This window comes from Sus scrofa, chromosome 6 (assembly GCF_054392235.1).
Source record: "Sus scrofa isolate SSC_HxYL_T2T_F1_AM1 chromosome 6, Sscrofa_HxYL_maternal_Yorkshire_Landrace_v2.0, whole genome shotgun sequence".
In the NCBI taxonomy this organism is placed as follows: domain Eukaryota; kingdom Metazoa; phylum Chordata; class Mammalia; order Artiodactyla; family Suidae; genus Sus; species Sus scrofa.
Genome location: NC_139388.1, coordinates 35724034 through 35740810, shown reverse-complemented (window position 1 = coordinate 35740810; position 16777 = coordinate 35724034). Strand labels below are relative to the sequence as shown.

General features: G+C 40.2%; 1 protein-coding gene across 13 annotated transcripts in view; it reads left to right on the top strand.

The window, feature by feature from the left end:
* Nucleotides 1–16003, top strand: part of CYLD (CYLD lysine 63 deubiquitinase) — a 60149-nt gene extending 44146 nt beyond the window's left edge. For all 13 annotated transcript variants that reach the window (XM_021094187.2, XM_021094193.2, XM_084960304.1 and 10 more), the window contains 9 exons: nucleotides 26–167; nucleotides 1453–1575; nucleotides 4208–4299; nucleotides 5431–5497; nucleotides 8191–8323; nucleotides 9238–9346; nucleotides 10444–10562; nucleotides 10834–11050; nucleotides 13510–16003. In XM_021094187.2, the coding sequence (XP_020949846.1) occupies nucleotides 26–167; nucleotides 1453–1575; nucleotides 4208–4299; nucleotides 5431–5497; nucleotides 8191–8323; nucleotides 9238–9346; nucleotides 10444–10562; nucleotides 10834–11050; nucleotides 13510–13694 (1187 nt within the window). In that variant the 3' untranslated portion in view covers nucleotides 13695–16003. The remainder of the gene's footprint in view (nucleotides 1–25; nucleotides 168–1452; nucleotides 1576–4207; nucleotides 4300–5430; nucleotides 5498–8190; nucleotides 8324–9237; nucleotides 9347–10443; nucleotides 10563–10833; nucleotides 11051–13509) is intronic.
* Nucleotides 16004–16777: the final 774 nt, after the last annotated feature.

Below are 16777 nucleotides of genomic sequence, written 5' to 3'. Positions count from 1 at the left end.
TTCATTTTCATTTTTATCTTTGCAGCATTTGGAGGCTACTTAAGTGAAGTAGTAGAAGAAAATACTCCACCGAAAATGGAAAAGGAAGGTTTAGAGATAATGATTGGAAAGAAGAAAGGTATCCAGGGTCATTACAATTCTTGTTACTTAGACTCAACCTTATTCTGGTAAGTTTAAAATTAATACAGTAGGAATATAGTGTCATGGGGGCAGGGGTGTGTGTCTGTGTGTGTCTTTGTGTCTGTGTGTGTCTGTGTCTGTGTGTATGAGACAGAGAGAAAGAAACTGCTAATTGCAGTTTGTCTGGGATCTGGCGTTCAGGAAAGAAAGGGAGATGGGCATTTCTCTGTACACTCCTTGGAAACTACTAAATGTTGTCTCATGTGCCTGTATCCAAAAAGTTAATATGAAAAGTAATGCAGTGAATGATGAATAAGAGGCAGATGAGTGTTACAGGTGAAACACATATCCTGACAGTATGTGGGGAATCATAGGAGTGAAGAGAGTAAGTATGGGATCTCTGGGCACATGCAAATCACAGGACTTGCCATAAGCCATTGACTGGTTTGTTTTACTAGGAGGAGGCAATCATAAAACTGCCTTAAAGGATTACTAATTAGAAGCACAGTTGCTCTTGTGTATGTGGTTTATTCTGAAGTGGAACAGTTTAACATGGCAAGAATTTTTATACTCTGAAAATTGAACCAAGTCCACTGCCAGTTAAATTGAGTGTAACCAGCTCGCTCTGTACAGCCATGTCCTAAGAATTAGGAAGTTAATGGGATGTTAAAATTTTAAAGGCAGAGAGAAGAATAAAAGTGGCCAAGCCATTTTGGGGGCAGAATATTTTCAGTCTCAGATGTGTTGACAAAAAAAGCCAGAATTGATAGAATTGTCTTCAGGTTTTCTGATAAAAAGTCTGTATTAGCCAAATTTTCTTTTTCGTTGATAATAGGTTACCTCTCTTAGTCACTCACAAGTGATTTTGACATTTGAAGAAATTTAGGTCTCTGCAAAGAGGTGTGGGGAGAGAGAAATAGGATATCTAGAGTGAGTTACAGCTTGGCTGTGTGTTTGCCTTGGGAAGTTAGTTTCCAAACTTCCTCCCCTGTTGTCTCTGTGTAGGTTGATTCAGATTTGTGGGCGCTCTTTCAGCTTTCGCAGAGTTTTCCCCAAATACTGCAGGCATGTTTTTATCCTTTACTATTGTCAATCCATAGTTTGCCTTCTTGATATCAGTATTCTCCTTAACCTAGAAGGAACTCTAGGTCATGATGCTTGAACCATGGGAACCTTGACAGGGGTTTTGTTACCTATATTAACGAAAAACACTAAATGTACCTTATTTCTTCTCCAGAGTTTGTGGTTTTTCTCTTCATATTGTTTTTAGGATGTGTTTCTCAGAAACTAGTACATTTCTAGCGTAAGAAAAATGTTCCTTTTATTTCGCAGCTTATTTGCTTTTAGTTCCGTTCTGGACACTGTGTTACTTAGACCCAAAGAAAAGAATGATGTAGAATATTATAGTGAAACTCAAGAGCTACTGAGGACAGAAATTGTTAATCCTCTGAGAATGTAAGTAGAAGATAACATAATTATTTTTGTCTTTAGATGGTGTCCTATTTGCTGTTTTTCGGTAGCGTAATTAATTTATACCCTGATTTCATTTAATAAGAAATGGGAGAGATTTGGTTCTCTTGAACTAATTAATATTAGCATTATTATTATTTTTTTCCTTTGCTTTTGAGGGCCGCCCCCGAGGTACATGGAGGTTCCCAGGCTAGGAGTCCAATCGGAGCTACAGCCGCCGGCCTACACCACAGCCACAGCAATGCCAGATCTGAGCCACGTCTGCGACCTACACCACAGCTCATGGCAAAGCCAGATCCTTAACCCATTGAGTGAGTCCAGGAATCGAACTCGCAACCTCGTGGCTCCTAATTGGATTCATTTCTGCTGTGCCACAATGGGAACTCCTAGTACTATTATTTTTAACCTTTGGTCTCTGTACTGCCTTCACTTCTGTGGGTTTTTTTTTTTTTTTGGCTTTTTTAGGGTTGAACCAGCAGCACTTGGAGGTTCCCAGGCTAGGGGTCTAATTGGAGCTGTTGCTGCTGGCCTACACCACAGCCACAGCAATGCCAGATCTGAGGCGTGTCTTCAACCTACACCACAGCTCACGGCAATGCCGGATCCTTAACCCACTGAGCAAGGCAAGGGATCGAACCCACAACCTCATGGTTCCTAGTTGGGTTCATTTCTGCTGCGCCACAACAAGAACTCCCTTTTCTTCTTTAATATCTTAAATCTGGCCAAGATGTAGCACATAATATATGCCGTGAAATGATTAAGCCACATCTGTACATTACACTACAATTTAGCAATTGCAGTAGGTTTAGCAAAGCTGATAGAAGGTACTTGGGATTCTTTTTCAACACTACCCCTAACAGGAATTGTGCTTATTAGTTTAATCAGTATAATCTAGCTTCTTAAACTTAATTTTAGCTGAATGAATAGGAGCAAGGGAAATTTTTGTGTGTGTGTGGAATAGCTAGTATATAATAGTTTTGTATTAGGAACAGATGAGATGTATTTTATTAACACATTTCTTGATTAAAGGAGTGTATTTCTCGGCCTCCCTCCAGCTCCCTTAAAAAGGTGATGTTTCTGGTCATTTCCTACTTTAAGAATTATAAAAATGTCTTTCTTTGGCCACAGGAAGCAATTTGTCTTGGTACAAGCACAAAACATCTAGTAAGGGCTTCTGATAAGTGGTAGGAGGAATGTGTGATAATGTCATATTGTTAAAATTTAAACTGTGAAGAGTTAGCTCTCATAACTAATCCGTTCTTTCAGGGATACAGAGAGAAAACTATGTATTTTAAAGTTCATCTAAAGATAACTCTTCATTTTGTGTCATACTTTTCTTATTCAACAATTAAAATTAAAAATTGCTTGATATAAGATTTTGAGCCCCAAATGCAGAATACTGAAACATATGATGAGCATTCAGAATGACCTGCCATACAACACGAAAGTATATTATAGGTGAATGAATTTCCCACTTGTATCTTTTGTTTTCATTAAGTTTGTAATGATGAAAATAACTGTAGTTTTTTTCCCCGAAGATAATTATGAGTATTGATTTTTACATCAATTATTTTGTGTTGTATTTGTATAAATGCAAATTTTTTAACATATTCTCTATTATTACCCCCAAGTGATTGCTATCAGAATAAGAGATCAAATCTAAAAGGCTAAGGCATGTTAACAGTTCCTTCTTTCTTTCCAAAACATGATTAAGCCCATTAATAAACATCCTTTGAATACTGTTGTCTAACCGGCTAAGAATCAGGGTTAATAATACTTTGTCACCCTGTCCATAGCAAGGAGCTTGTCAGATGGCCCTGTTGCGATCAGGGTGTCCTGTGTCTGCAGCAGTCGAGTCTAGATGAGAGCTGCCTGGTCTTACTTGATACTGAAACCTCTGCTTTTCCCATGTCAAGCATCTCACAGGCAGAGACCCTGTTTTTTCGTCTTGTTCATTCTTGTTTTCCAGTGACTGAAAGGTTAGATTACTGTTAATGGTGGATGCTCAACATATGTTGGCTGCAAAGAGCTAATGAATGAATGAAGAGTCAGTATGAAAAATGGGCGTAAGATTAGCTGGTCCTGACATGCCCTTATTAAGCCCATGGTGGCCTCTAAGGTGTCTTCTGAAGACATTTTTAGAATTAGAATTTTGTCAAGGATTGACACTAAGCATATTGGATGTATCCTGTGTTCTTACAAAGATGATAGAAAATGTCATAACTACGATGATTGGTTTCATTGCAAATTTTAGAATTTCAGTTTCTTATCACTGCGCTTTTCCTGCCCCTGGGTGGCTGTTTCATCCTTTAGTATTAAGGGTTTCTCTCAATATTGTCTATTGTTTTATAACATAAATGTTTTAATTCCTTAAGCAAAGAGTATTAAAAGACCAGTCATCATAAATGTAAAATATTTTTTCTTGTACTAGTGCATGATAGTTATTTTCAGGATGTAATAGCATCTGGAATGATTCTGATTCTGGATTTAAAATTTTTTCAAACCTCAAGAAGAAGCATATAATTGTTTTTTTCAAAATAATTGTCAAACATTGATTTAAGACACACTGGATTATATAACATATATGTCAGTATTAATTGTTTTTTTACTGACATAGATACGGATATGTATGTGCAACAAAGATTATGAAACTGAGGAAAATACTTGAAAAAGTTGAGGCTGCATCAGGATTTACCTCTGAAGAAAAAGGTGACTTTTAATTTATCGGATATGCATTAAAATAACTTGAAAGCATAAATGTTAAAATTATTGTCTGAAATCTTATGTCTGTGTAGTTTTGGGAATTGTATTTAAAAATTTTTTTTTCTGCATGATGTACAATTTTCTTCCCTTTTGGTAAATGCTTTTGCGCCCTTTCCTTTTTTCCTTCCTTCCTTTCTTTCTCTCTCTCTTTTTTTTAAGCTTTTTATGGCTGCACCCAAGACACATGGAAGCTCCTAGGCTAGGGGTTGAATTGGAGCTGCAGCTGCCGGCCTACACCACAGCCACAGTAATGCGGGATCCAATCCAAGCTGAATCTGCAACCTACATTGCATCTCATGGCAACGCTGGATCCTTTAACCCACTGAGTGAGGCCAGGGATTGAACCCACATCCTCGTGGATACTAGTTGGGTTCATGACTGCTGAGCCACAACGGGAACTCCAATGCTTTTGCTCTTCTTAAATCGATATGTGGAATGAGAAACTCATTGGAGAAGCTGGTTGGTTCTAGAATTTTATGAATAAATAAGAAGATCTTTCCATCCAGCAGTGATATTCAGAGTTCTTTCGTTTCAGTGGTGAAGAGTTGCATGGAGTCATCCACCTTTCCCACTTAGCCTTCCTTGTTATAAAGGGAGTTACAGATGGCTGATTAGGATTAAGTTTATGGTCCGAGTCAGTGTTTTAATCTATTCATAGCTAATGGATTTACTAGGAGATTCAACTCCCGACTTTAAATGTATTAATAGCATATTGTAACTAGCTATGATATTTACAGAATTGATAATTATTTAAATATCAGGAGAAAAAAAGGTCATTCTTCAGGGTTTATTCCACTTTTCTTAAACCCCCTCAAAGAAATTAAAATTATTCCCCTATATGTGAATTAGTATATCCTATCCAATGTTGTTATAGCAAAAATGTAACATAATACTTTGTGTTTGCCTTTAAATATCTTTCATATTTTTTGTTAGGAAAACTTGAGAACTATGCCTTTAATTGAAGTAATATTAATTATGAAATCAAACCCCACATAGGAATATGACTGCTATAAATACAGAAAGAATGATTTAAAAATTTGGTCTGTGACTTACTCAATTTTTTTTATTTCCTCCTAGATCCTGAAGAATTTTTGAATATCCTGTTTCATCATATTTTAAGGGTAGAACCATTGTTAAAAATAAGGTAACTTTAAATTGTTGCAAGCGCATCGGAAAAATAAACAATCCTCATTTCCACTGCCGTCATTCAGTAGAAATGATTCCCTTAATGATTACTTCATGTCATATTTGCTTAGGGATCCTAATGAGTTAGGTTCTGCAATGCTAATTAATTTAAATGATTGCCTTCTCCATAATATCATACTTAACTTGAAGAATAAATTCAATATAAATGTGTGCTTTTAATTTTAATTATAGTAATAAATGCTATCACAAAATTTTTCTTATAAAACTGTATATAAATATTTTTGTAATTTAAATTAAGGAACCCTTTTAAGGTTCCCCAAACCCCATGGGAGCACTGTTTTTGACTACCCATCACTCAAAGAATTAATTTAGCCTTAAATTAACTCTCTTGTTCCCAGTTTTACAGTTTGGTCTTTTTCCCTCCTATCTCAAATGAAATCCATGAATCTAATGCAGTTAAGTTTTTAGTGAGATGTTCTAATTGAATGAACTTTTCAGATGGAAAGCTAGGTCTTTTTACATTTTAGTCTGGGTTTCTTTGTTGAAAAATCTTGCCAATAGATTTATTTCCCTAAAAACTAATCACAGACAAGTATTCTTACATATCATAGTGTCTTTTTTTTTTCTTTTAATGATTTTTATTTTTTCCTTTATAGCTGGTTTATAGTCTTGGGTCAATTTTCTACCATACAGTAGTGTCTTAAATGATGTTCTTTGAAGCCAGTGTTGAAGTGATGAGTAAATAGGAAGGAAGGAAGGGTGGAGAATACCACAGTTATAGTCTGATGTTGTTTTGGAAGTTCTAGCTAATGAAATGAGACAGGATATATTTATTATCTATTCAAATATGGTGATATCTATGTATACCAAGCAGAAGGCATAATTCTTCCAGACTTCAGGCAGTATTACAAAGCTGTGGTGATCATACATATATATAATACACGTTTTTAAATTTTTTTTAGGGCCACACTCTTGGCATATGGAAGTTCCCAGGCTAGGGGCAGAATTGGAGCTGTAGCTACCAGCTGACGCCACAGCCATAGTAACGCAAGATCCAAGAGCTGAGCCACGTCTGCGACTTACACCACAGCTCATGGCAATGTGAGATCCTTAACCCACTGAGAGAGGCCAGGGATCGAACCTGCATCCTCATGGTTCCTGGTCGGATTTGTTAACCGTTGAGCCGTGATGGGAACTCCCAATATACATTCTTTTTCTCATATTATCTTCCATCATGTTCTGTCCCAAGAGATTGGATATAGTTCCCTGTACTATACAGTAGGACCTCATTGTTTATCCATCCTAAATGTAATAGTTTGCATCTACCAACCCCAGACTCCCAGTCTGTCTCCCTTCCTTCTGTTCCTTTCCCCCTTGGCAACCACCAGTCTGTTCTTTACATCTGTGAGTCTGTTTTGTTTTGTAAATAAGTTCATTTGTGCCATACATGAGATTCCACATATAAGTGACTTACTTCACGTATTATGAGAATCTCTAGTTCCATCCATGTTGCTGCAGGTGGCATTGTTTTGTTCTTTTTATGGCTGAGTAGTATTCCATTGTATATATGTACCACATCTTCGTAATCCATTCATCTGTTGGTGAGCATTTAGGTTGTTTCCATGTCTTGGCTATTGGGAATAGCGCTGCGGTGAACATAGGCCTGCATGTGTCTTTTTGAATTATAGTTTTGTCTGGATAAATGCCCAGGAGTGGGATTGCTGGATCATATGGTAGTTGTATATTTAGTTTTCTGAGGAGCCTTCATGTTGTTTTCCATAGTGGTCGTACCTATTTACAGTCCCACCAGCAGTGTAGGAGGGTTCCCTTTTCTCCACACCCTTTCTAGCATTTATTTGTAGACCATTCTGACTGGTGTGAGATGGTACCTCATTGTGGTTTTGATTTGCCTTTCTCTAATAATAAGTGACGTTGGGCATTTTTTTCATGTGCCTACTGACTATCCATATGTCTTCCTTTTGAGAAATGTCTATATAGGTCTTCTGCCCATTGTTCAATCGAGTTGTTTGTTTTTTGTTATTGGGGTGCGTGAGTTATTTGCATATTTTGGAGATGAAAGGGCCTTCATTTTAGAAATGAAAAGTTAGGTCTGGGAGATCTCTAAGGGTCTGTCCCATTCAGGCATGTGTGCATTAGCTTTCCTGTTTCAAGCATGAAATGCAGTTGCTGCTTTCTAGCTTTGAACAGTTAAGTTGAACCAGGTGGTTTTTATTTTTACACAGTGCATCTTATTCTTCTTTTATTTTTATCATTAAAGTAGAGTTGATTTACAATGTTGGGCCAATTTCTGCTGGACACCAGAGTGACCCAGTCATATACACACACACACACACACACACACACACACACACACACACACTCCTTTTCTTATCTTCCATGATGCTCCATCTCACACACAGTGCTTCTTGATTGTGGATGTTATTGCATTATGTTTCTCTTAATCACTAAGGGAACTTTTCAGTATGGGAACTAAAATAGGAAATCATTTGTAACATCTTATGCATAAATACATTTAATTATTTTATCTAAGTGATGGTCTTTGCCCCTGTTCTTCTGACTGTTTCTAGAGTTGCACCATCAGTTTCTGTTCTCAGATACTTCTGGAGCCAGTTCACCTTTTAATTTATGCATTTCATAAGCAAATTACCTTTTTTTTCTGCATATTTCTAGATCAGCAGGTCAAAAAGTACAAGATTGTTACTTCTATCAAATTTTTATGGAAAAAAATGAGAAAGTTGGAGTTCCTACAATTCAGCAGTTGTTAGAATGGTCTTTTATCAACAGTAACCTGAAATTTGCGGAGGTTAGTGATAATTACTATACTTTATATGCAAGTCCTGAGGATTCTTAAGACAACAAGTAGATTCAACAGCTATTGCTTTTAACCCACTGAGAATAGTTAGAAACTCAAATTGTTAACAAAGAACAAATTAAATGCTTCAACACTGTCCATGTAGAAAATGTCTTAGAACCAAGATTGAACTTTTTGGATTTTTGGTGACAGAGAAAATAATTCTGCTATGTAACTTGAAAACTTTCAAGTAGCTTAAAGCAAAGAAGATTTTCATTTTTTTTGTTGTCGTCATTTCACTCAGCTTACCACTTTACCCAATTTAACATTGTGTGCAAGCACATTATCCAAATTATATATATATATAAAAAGAAACGTTTCCTTTTCCTCCTTCAATGAGACAAAGTAAACTCACTTGCTATAAATGAACAAGTGATATAAATTACTTTTCTTTTACTGAGTATCTTCATGAACTTAGTAGTACGTGCTTGTGGTTCCTATTCATTGTATCCATTCCTGAAGGAGTGTTCTGGTTGAAATACAAGGAATAGTGTCCTTCAGCGATGAGTTTTCTTTATTATACTTGCAAAAACTGTTTTTCCAAAACCTTTTAAAAATCTAAACCCAAAGTAGAATGTCACTGTGCATGGTCACTAAATTGTTTGAGACTCAAGGGAAGCTCTTGGACCGCCTGGCCTCAGGCTGGCTGTGTGTCTGTGGATCTTAGACTGCTTGAAACCTGTAACTCTTTGGTGCTTCACCTTCCTACCCTGTGCTCACGTGCGGATCCTGTTTTACAAGCGCTACCTTATGGTGGAACCACTGCTTAGGTTAACAGCCCAGGCTATTTCTTGGAAATTTCAGGGGAATTTTTATCAGTGGTTTGATTCTAAAAATATGTATCTTTTTTTTTTTTTTTTTTTAAGGCACCATCATGTCTGATTATTCAGATGCCTCGATTTGGAAAAGACTTTAAACTATTTAAAAAAATTTTTCCATCTCTGGAATTAAATATAACAGATTTACTTGAAGACAGTAAGTATAAGGTTTTGGTTTTTTTTTTTTAGTCTGTTTTTCAGAAATAATCAAGTCATTCATATTAATTGCGAATAAGTATCTGACAGGGTACAAGTTTTCTAAATGGCAATTTGGTATCTGAAGAGCCCGGAAATATTGAGAGGAATTTATACTGAGAAAATAGACATGTAAATCAGTATTTCATATGCAAATATGTTTATGATTAAGAAATTAGAAGCACTCTGGATGTTAACATGTGGAAAGCAGTTAACCGAATTATGGTGTATCTGTACAACAAAACTGCTGCCATTAAATTTCATGTTTTTGAAGACCAGTGTTACATGAAAGTGGTCATGATGTAATTATCAGTGAAAAGGTAAGTATGCTGATATTTTCTGTAAGAGGGGCTGAACACACACATGCACGCACACATGGAATTATGTAAGTTTGCAGATATAAAATTATTGGAGAAAATTCACAATATTGACAGTACTTACTTCTTTCTGTGTGTGTGTGTGTGTGTGTGTGTGTCTTTTTGTCTTTTTAGGGCTGCATCCACGGCATATGGAGGTTCCCAGGCTGAGGTCTAATCAGAGCTATCCCACCGGCCTACACCAGAGCCACAGCCACGCCAGATCTGAGCCACATCTGCGACCTACACCACAGCTCACGGCAATGCTGGATCCTTAACCCACTGAGCAAAGCCAGGGATCGAACCTGCAACCTCGTGGTTCCTAGTCGAATTCGTTTCAGCTGTGCCACGACAGGAACTCCGACAGTGGTTACTTCTTACTGACTGAAATTGTAGATGCTTTCGGTTTTCTTCTTTATGCTCTCATGGTTTTGAATTTTCACCAATAGACATTTATAATCTAGAGAACCACTCTAGAATATACTATTTTTAAAAAGTTGTCATTTGGTTCGAGAGACTGTCTCTAAAGATCTCCTCTGAGTCCAAGGAACTCCAACTGAAAGTTTATGGGGATGGGGTGGGCTAGATGATTGCATCCGTGAACATGATCCTTTTTGAAGCTTCGCTTTCCTTTTTACTCTCTTTAATGAAAGGCTGCATTTGTAAAGGCCCTTAAACTCCCCTCCCTTGCCCCCCACTTTAGCCCCGCGGCAGTGCCGGATATGTGGCGGGCTCGCCATGTACGAGTGCAGAGAGTGCTACGAGGACCCCGACATCTCAGCTGGAAAAATCAAGCAGTTCTGTAAAACCTGCAACACTCAAGTAAGTTTGACCTGACTTACTGGATAGTCTCTTAATAAACAGTCCTTCATTCCTAGTTGGAACAGATTTCAGGTTTCAAAACGTTTTCAAAATGAGAATTAGCATCTAAAAATGTGTCATCCAGTGATGTTGTTTATGCCTCTTCTGTTGATTCCCTGGGCTTCTGGGAAGTCCTGTTTATGGGGCTGGACTCAGAGTACGTGGAGTCCATTCTCTGCAAACCCCGAGGTTGGCTCCTTAATGGCATTCTTCTCTTCACGTTCCCTTGTAGGTCCACCTTCACCCCAAGAGGTTGAATCATAAATATAACCCCGTCTCACTTCCCAAAGATTTACCTGACTGGGACTGGAGACACGGCTGCATCCCCTGCCAGAAGATGGAGTTATTCGCTGTTCTCTGCATAGAAACGAGCCACTATGTCGCCTTCGTGAAGTACGGGAAGGACGACTCCGCCTGGCTCTTCTTTGACAGCATGGCTGATCGGGATGGTACTTCACAGACTTTTCTTCCACCTGGAGGGACATTAGAGTTTGCAGTGGGATAGTTCATAGAGAAATAGTCTGTTCTGAGTCATCAAATAGTGCTGGGAAAAGCCTTTCAGGAATAGCTTGGTAACATAGTCTGAAATCTTGAAATGCATGAAGAACCCTACTACAGGGAGCTCCTGTTGTGGCACAGTGGGTTGAGGATGCGGGTTTGATCCCTGGCTTCGCTCAGTGGGTTAACGATCTGGCTTTGCCATGAGCTGTGGTGTAGGCGGCAGACGTGGCTCAGATCCCACGTGGCTGTGGCTCTGGCGTAGACCGGCAGCTGCAGCTCTACTTCAGCCGCTAACCTGGGAACCTCTATATGCCAAGAGTGTGTCCCTAAAAGAAAAAAATAAATAAAAAGCCTTATTACAGGCTCTTAGGAATACTATTACTGTGATATTTTGATATGCATATAGTCTTTGTTTTTTTATGGTCATGCCCATAGCACATCGAAGTTCAGGGTTGAACTGAGCTGCAGCTGCAACCTATGTTGTAGCTGCAGTACCACCAGATCCTTTAGCCCACTGTGCTGGACTGGGGATTGAAATCTGTGCTGCCGCAGCTGGATTCTTAACCTACCATGCATGCCACAACAGGAGCCCCCACATAGTCTTTTTGGAACAAAGAATCTGAAAATCCTTTCTTTAGGACTGAGAGGCTTCATTTTCAGCTTCATTGTCTTTGGCTTTCAGGCTCCTCTCATTTTCCGTACAAGCCACAGTCACCGTTTCTTACGTGCTTGTGTGCCAGTCTCTCTGGGAGGTGCTTGAGGTCGTTATACCTGATTCCTTTGCAAGATGGAAATGATTCCTATTTTTCTCTTATTAAAGCTGAGGTTTGGCAGTTCCCATCGTGGCGCAGCAGAAACGAATCCGACTGGGAACCATGAGGTTGTGGGTTCAATCCCTAGCCTTGCTCAGTGGGTTAAGGATCCGGCGTTGCTGTGGCTGTGGTGTAGGCTGGCACCTACAGCTCCGATTCGACCCCTAGCCTGGGAACCTCCACATGCTGCTGGTGTGGCCTTAAAGGAACGAAGTACAAATAACAAACAAAAAGCTGAGGTTTAAGGCACCTCAGGTCTCAGAGATTGTACTTAACTCAGTCTTTCTGACCTCAGTGCTTATGTTTTTTATACTAAACCACGTTGTCTTCTAAATGACAAAGCTAAGAATAGAAGTAAGTAGCTTCTTGGGGAAAATAGGCTTATTCTGTGTGTAGCGTGTTTCTCCTGAAGCAGGGAACACGCTGCACTTTCTAGGCCACCTTCGAGGATGTCTCGTTACTTAACAGATAGCTCATGAGTGCATGGGAAGTGCCTGGGACTCTAGTAGGTTTAGAGAGAAAACAGTCGTCAAGACAGCTGTCTGCCCGCCTGTATAGAGTTTGCAGGCAGGACCCGCCCTGGGCAAGGTTGTGAAGTGTGCCTCCCATCTTCCTCTGGTCTCCTGACACCCCGTTTTTCCTTTAGCCACTCTCTCAGGCTCGAGGCCCCAAGTCTTCCGGTGTGGCCCTCTCGTGACCTAGGACACCCCCTTGGGGTAGGGCCCAAGCTCGACACCAGATGTTCTCAACCCTTTTTCCTTCAGCTCTCAGACACTTGAAGGCTGTCATTTACAGCCCCATCCCACCTGTAAATGTGTCCCTACCCCAGTTCAAATTTGGATTTAACAGTAGAACTCAAAAATCACAGAGGTTCCCTAGAAGATAATAGGAGAAAAAGAATATATGTGTACGTATGACTGGGTCACTGCTGTACAGAAGAAATTGGCAGAGCACTCCACATCAACTATAGTAAAACATTTAAAAAATAAATTAAAAAATATTTTAAGAATCATAGGGGGTCCAGGTGTTTTTGAGCGAGCCTTTGGGAGGCTAAAGCAGAAGAGCCTTTCCTGGAATCCTTACGACCACGCCCCACAGGGTCTTTATTCAGTCCAATGAAAAGCCAAGCAAACCTTGCAAGAGTCACACAAATACATTTTTTTTTTTTTAATTTAGGAGAATAAGATGGTGTTCATTTTTACTAGATCTGCTCTAAACCAGACCGCATACAGGGCGCTCGTGTCTGGGAAGGGGTTCGGGGATGCGAGGCGCTGAATGCATGTGCCGAAGTAGCGGTATTCCCTGATGGACCACACAGAGAAGCCTGGAAGTAGGGTTTTGGACTTTGCTCAGGATGTGTGTCCTTTTGTCAGTTAGATTGGTCCCGGAATCCTTTCAGAAACCAAGAGATGAGACTGTCAAGAGTTAAAAAGGAACATTTAACTTCTAGAAACCAGGAGTAAGATAAGGCCATTCAGATCCTGAAAATTAGCCTTAACTCAGCTATGGAATTGTAAAGTTGCTTTGGCAGGACAGGGCAGCCACAGGGTTTAAAACTTGTCTGCCCTAAATACAGCTCTTCCTCTTTTCCGTAGGTGGTCAGAATGGCTTCAACATTCCTCAGGTGACCCCATGCCCAGAAGTAGGAGAGTACTTGAAAATGTCTCTAGAAGATCTGCATTCCTTGGACTCGAGAAGAATCCAGGGCTGTGCACGAAGACTTCTCTGTGATGCGTACATGTGCATGTACCAGAGTCCAACAATGAGTCTGTACAAATAAACGGGGTCATCTGGACAGGTGCAGACACTGAATGCCAAGTTTTAATGTTGCGTTTCACTCGAGCTGGCAGTTCTGGGCAGCATCCATTGCCGGCAATGGATGTCTCTGCGGTGATGATCCTTCAGAAAAGGATTCCTGCGTTTAAAAACAAATTGCTTTTGTGTTACTGAAGTATTTAATAAGAAGCATTTTGCACTCTAGAGAGTATGTTTGTGTTGGTTTTTTAAGAAGTTTAAATGAAGTTATTAATACCTGAAGCTTTAAGTTAAGTGCATTGATCATCATAAGATATTTTTGGAAGCATAAAATTTTAATTGTGACAGTTTAAAAACCTCTTTTAGTCCATTGAGAATGTAAATAAATGTGTCTTCTTTATGGACCAAGGATATGAAATCATTTTTCCTTTGTAGCTAAGCGGTTGCCTTGAGGAGGAAATATTTTGGTTTTATTAAGAGTCTACTTTTAATCCAGTTACTAAAGTTGTACCGAGTTTGATTTGTTAGTTCTTCCCTGTATAGTGCTGATTCCTGCATGTCTGCAATCCGCTGAGTTTCTGTGTTTCTGCAGTAGTGGTCAGAAAAGTATTTAAATTCCTTTAATGGTGTTTTTTACTTGTTCTGGTTTTGAGATAAATGAGTGATTTTTGTCATAAAACGTCCATTTTTGATGTAATTTTCCTGGGGGACTAGTATATACAGCGATTGAAGCTCTTCGCTCAGAGTAGTAACTGTCAGCTAACATTTTTTTTTTTTTTAAGGCTCCCGAACTATTTCATGCAATGGGACACAGTAAATTTTATTGAAGAATTGGTGTGATGAATATAATATATTCCTCTACAAATATATGGTTCATCAGAAAATGAATTTGCATAGAGAATCACTCATAAAAATTACCCTGAAGAGATGTGCTGAGTGTCTAAACCTTTCCTATTTTAAATAAGACTGTCAGTCAGTCAATCCCCACACCCTAAATTCAGTCTGATTTCCCTTGAGATAATGACAGTTACGAATCAGGTATTTTATTGAAATGCCTGCAGCGGCTTCGCCCTCCTCCCAATTAAATAAGTAGAAAATGGATGTTTTTGTAGCTAATATCTGTAGTGTGTGGCAGTTTAGATAGAAGCGTAGGTTATGCGTGTCAGTGCTGTGGGACGTGTCCTTGTGTGGTGTCCTTGTCTCGCCGGAAAACTTCCTCACCGTGCAGAAGGACAGACGTTGTCATGTGTGTCCAGCATATGACTTCATGAGACATTTGATGTCCCCCCAAAAGGGAGAGAATCTTTACAAACCCTGCCATGATTTTCTTAAAGTCATGTTTACCCTTTGGTTCTATCACCCCATTTTGCTGATTTAGTAGCTTTGTACATCATAATGTACACAAATTCTTTCATCTTTGCATTTTGAAATGAAAAAGGACCTAACTTATGCATGAGGTTGCGCTCAGTGCCTGGGGGAGTGGTTAGATGGGTATTAGATCCCGGGGGTGGGGGTGGGGGTGGCCCCACCCCATCATCCTGGGGTAGATGAGGGCCCGGGGTACCAGAGGCCCAAGGTGGTCTAGCCCTGACCTCCCACAGGTCCAGTCGTGCTGTAATAAATGTGCTGAATGAATACAGGGAGGAAGGAGCCTGTCAATGGGATTATAAGGGACTCTCTGGAGGGATGATGAGGGCTGTATATCTAGATAAGACTGAATTTAACAGGTAAAAAGCAAAAAGAGAAGACAGTTCCTTTTCTGTAAAAATGGAAACAAAATACAGGTTGAGGAAGGTCCTTGCTGCCCAGCCCCTTGAGGCAGAAGACGTGATGGAGGCTTCTGGGGCACATGTCCCACGGGGCAGAGGCGCTTTCCCGTGGAGGGGCCTCCACTTTATTGGTTTCTAAGCGCAGAGCTTCCAGTCCATTTAGTGTTACCTGGGGAGGGAGCACCCAGTAAAGGGATGCAGGTCCTTCTGTGGTGGTTCTTGGGGAGGCAGGTGGGAGGGGGGCCTTCCTGACCCTGGGTCCTGCCTCCCCACTCCCCACCCCCCTGACCGTCCCTTCTTGTTGCTGCTCCAACAGAGCCCCGTGTGTCAGCTGGGCACAGGCAGGGCTGGGCTGGGCTGTGCAGTCCAGGGGCCCATGTGCCTACTGATTGATTTCATTTTTAGCCTTAAGTAGTCTTGGATATTTTCCTGTTGGTTCTTTAAATGTTTTGGTTTTCCTTTCTTCCATATCATATCTACAATCAACTGGCAATAAATAGAATTGTCTTATTTATAAAACAACTCATGTTCCCCGACCTCCATTAAATACACACGTCTAAGTGTATGTGTTTGTGTGTGAGAATTTATCTATACGGTGGCCGTGAGGGGAGAACAGGAACCGTGTCAGAATGTGTTCAGTCCCTCCCATCAGCTTTATAAAGAAAGGAGTTTGACTCCATGCATGTTGCAAACCGAGAGAAACAGTAAGAAATCTCAGTAAGATGTAATTGTTACACCTGCTAAGGATTATGTCCTTAGACTGCTTTCGGATTTTTATAAGGCATGCTTGCCAAGTGTTCTAGGTCAGTAGCTTCTTTCAATCCCATGGCTTCATTTATTTTCTCACGTCATTCACATAATTCAGGAACAAGGGGAAGACGTGGTAATTATCTTAAGGGACTTGCATTGTCATTCAGACCCCTGTTGTGTGAACATGGCCCCTTCATGAATTCAGAGTTCTTACTGCCCCCCTCAAGTGGATCCCGATATCCAGCGAGATGATTTTGCATCTACCTGGATGGTTGTAGGTGAGATAGGAGCTTAGAACACAGAGTCGGGCCCCAGCGGAGTGACCGTCTCCCAACAAGTATTTCTTGGACGCTTAGTACCTAGGACTGCGTCAGAGACACGAGAGACATAGGAGACCCGGCCCCCAGAAACCTCCCAACCCCCTGCTTCTCACCACAGACTGTCTAGGTTGCTTAGCCTGAGTGTCAGGGCGCCAGGTGCGGGGAGAGCCCTGGGAGGCAGTGGGGTATGATGGTAAAAGGAGACCTGGTTCTGGCCCTCTCTCTGTCACTGGCTCTGTCTTGGGCACCATGTTGGCTTCTTGGGTCTT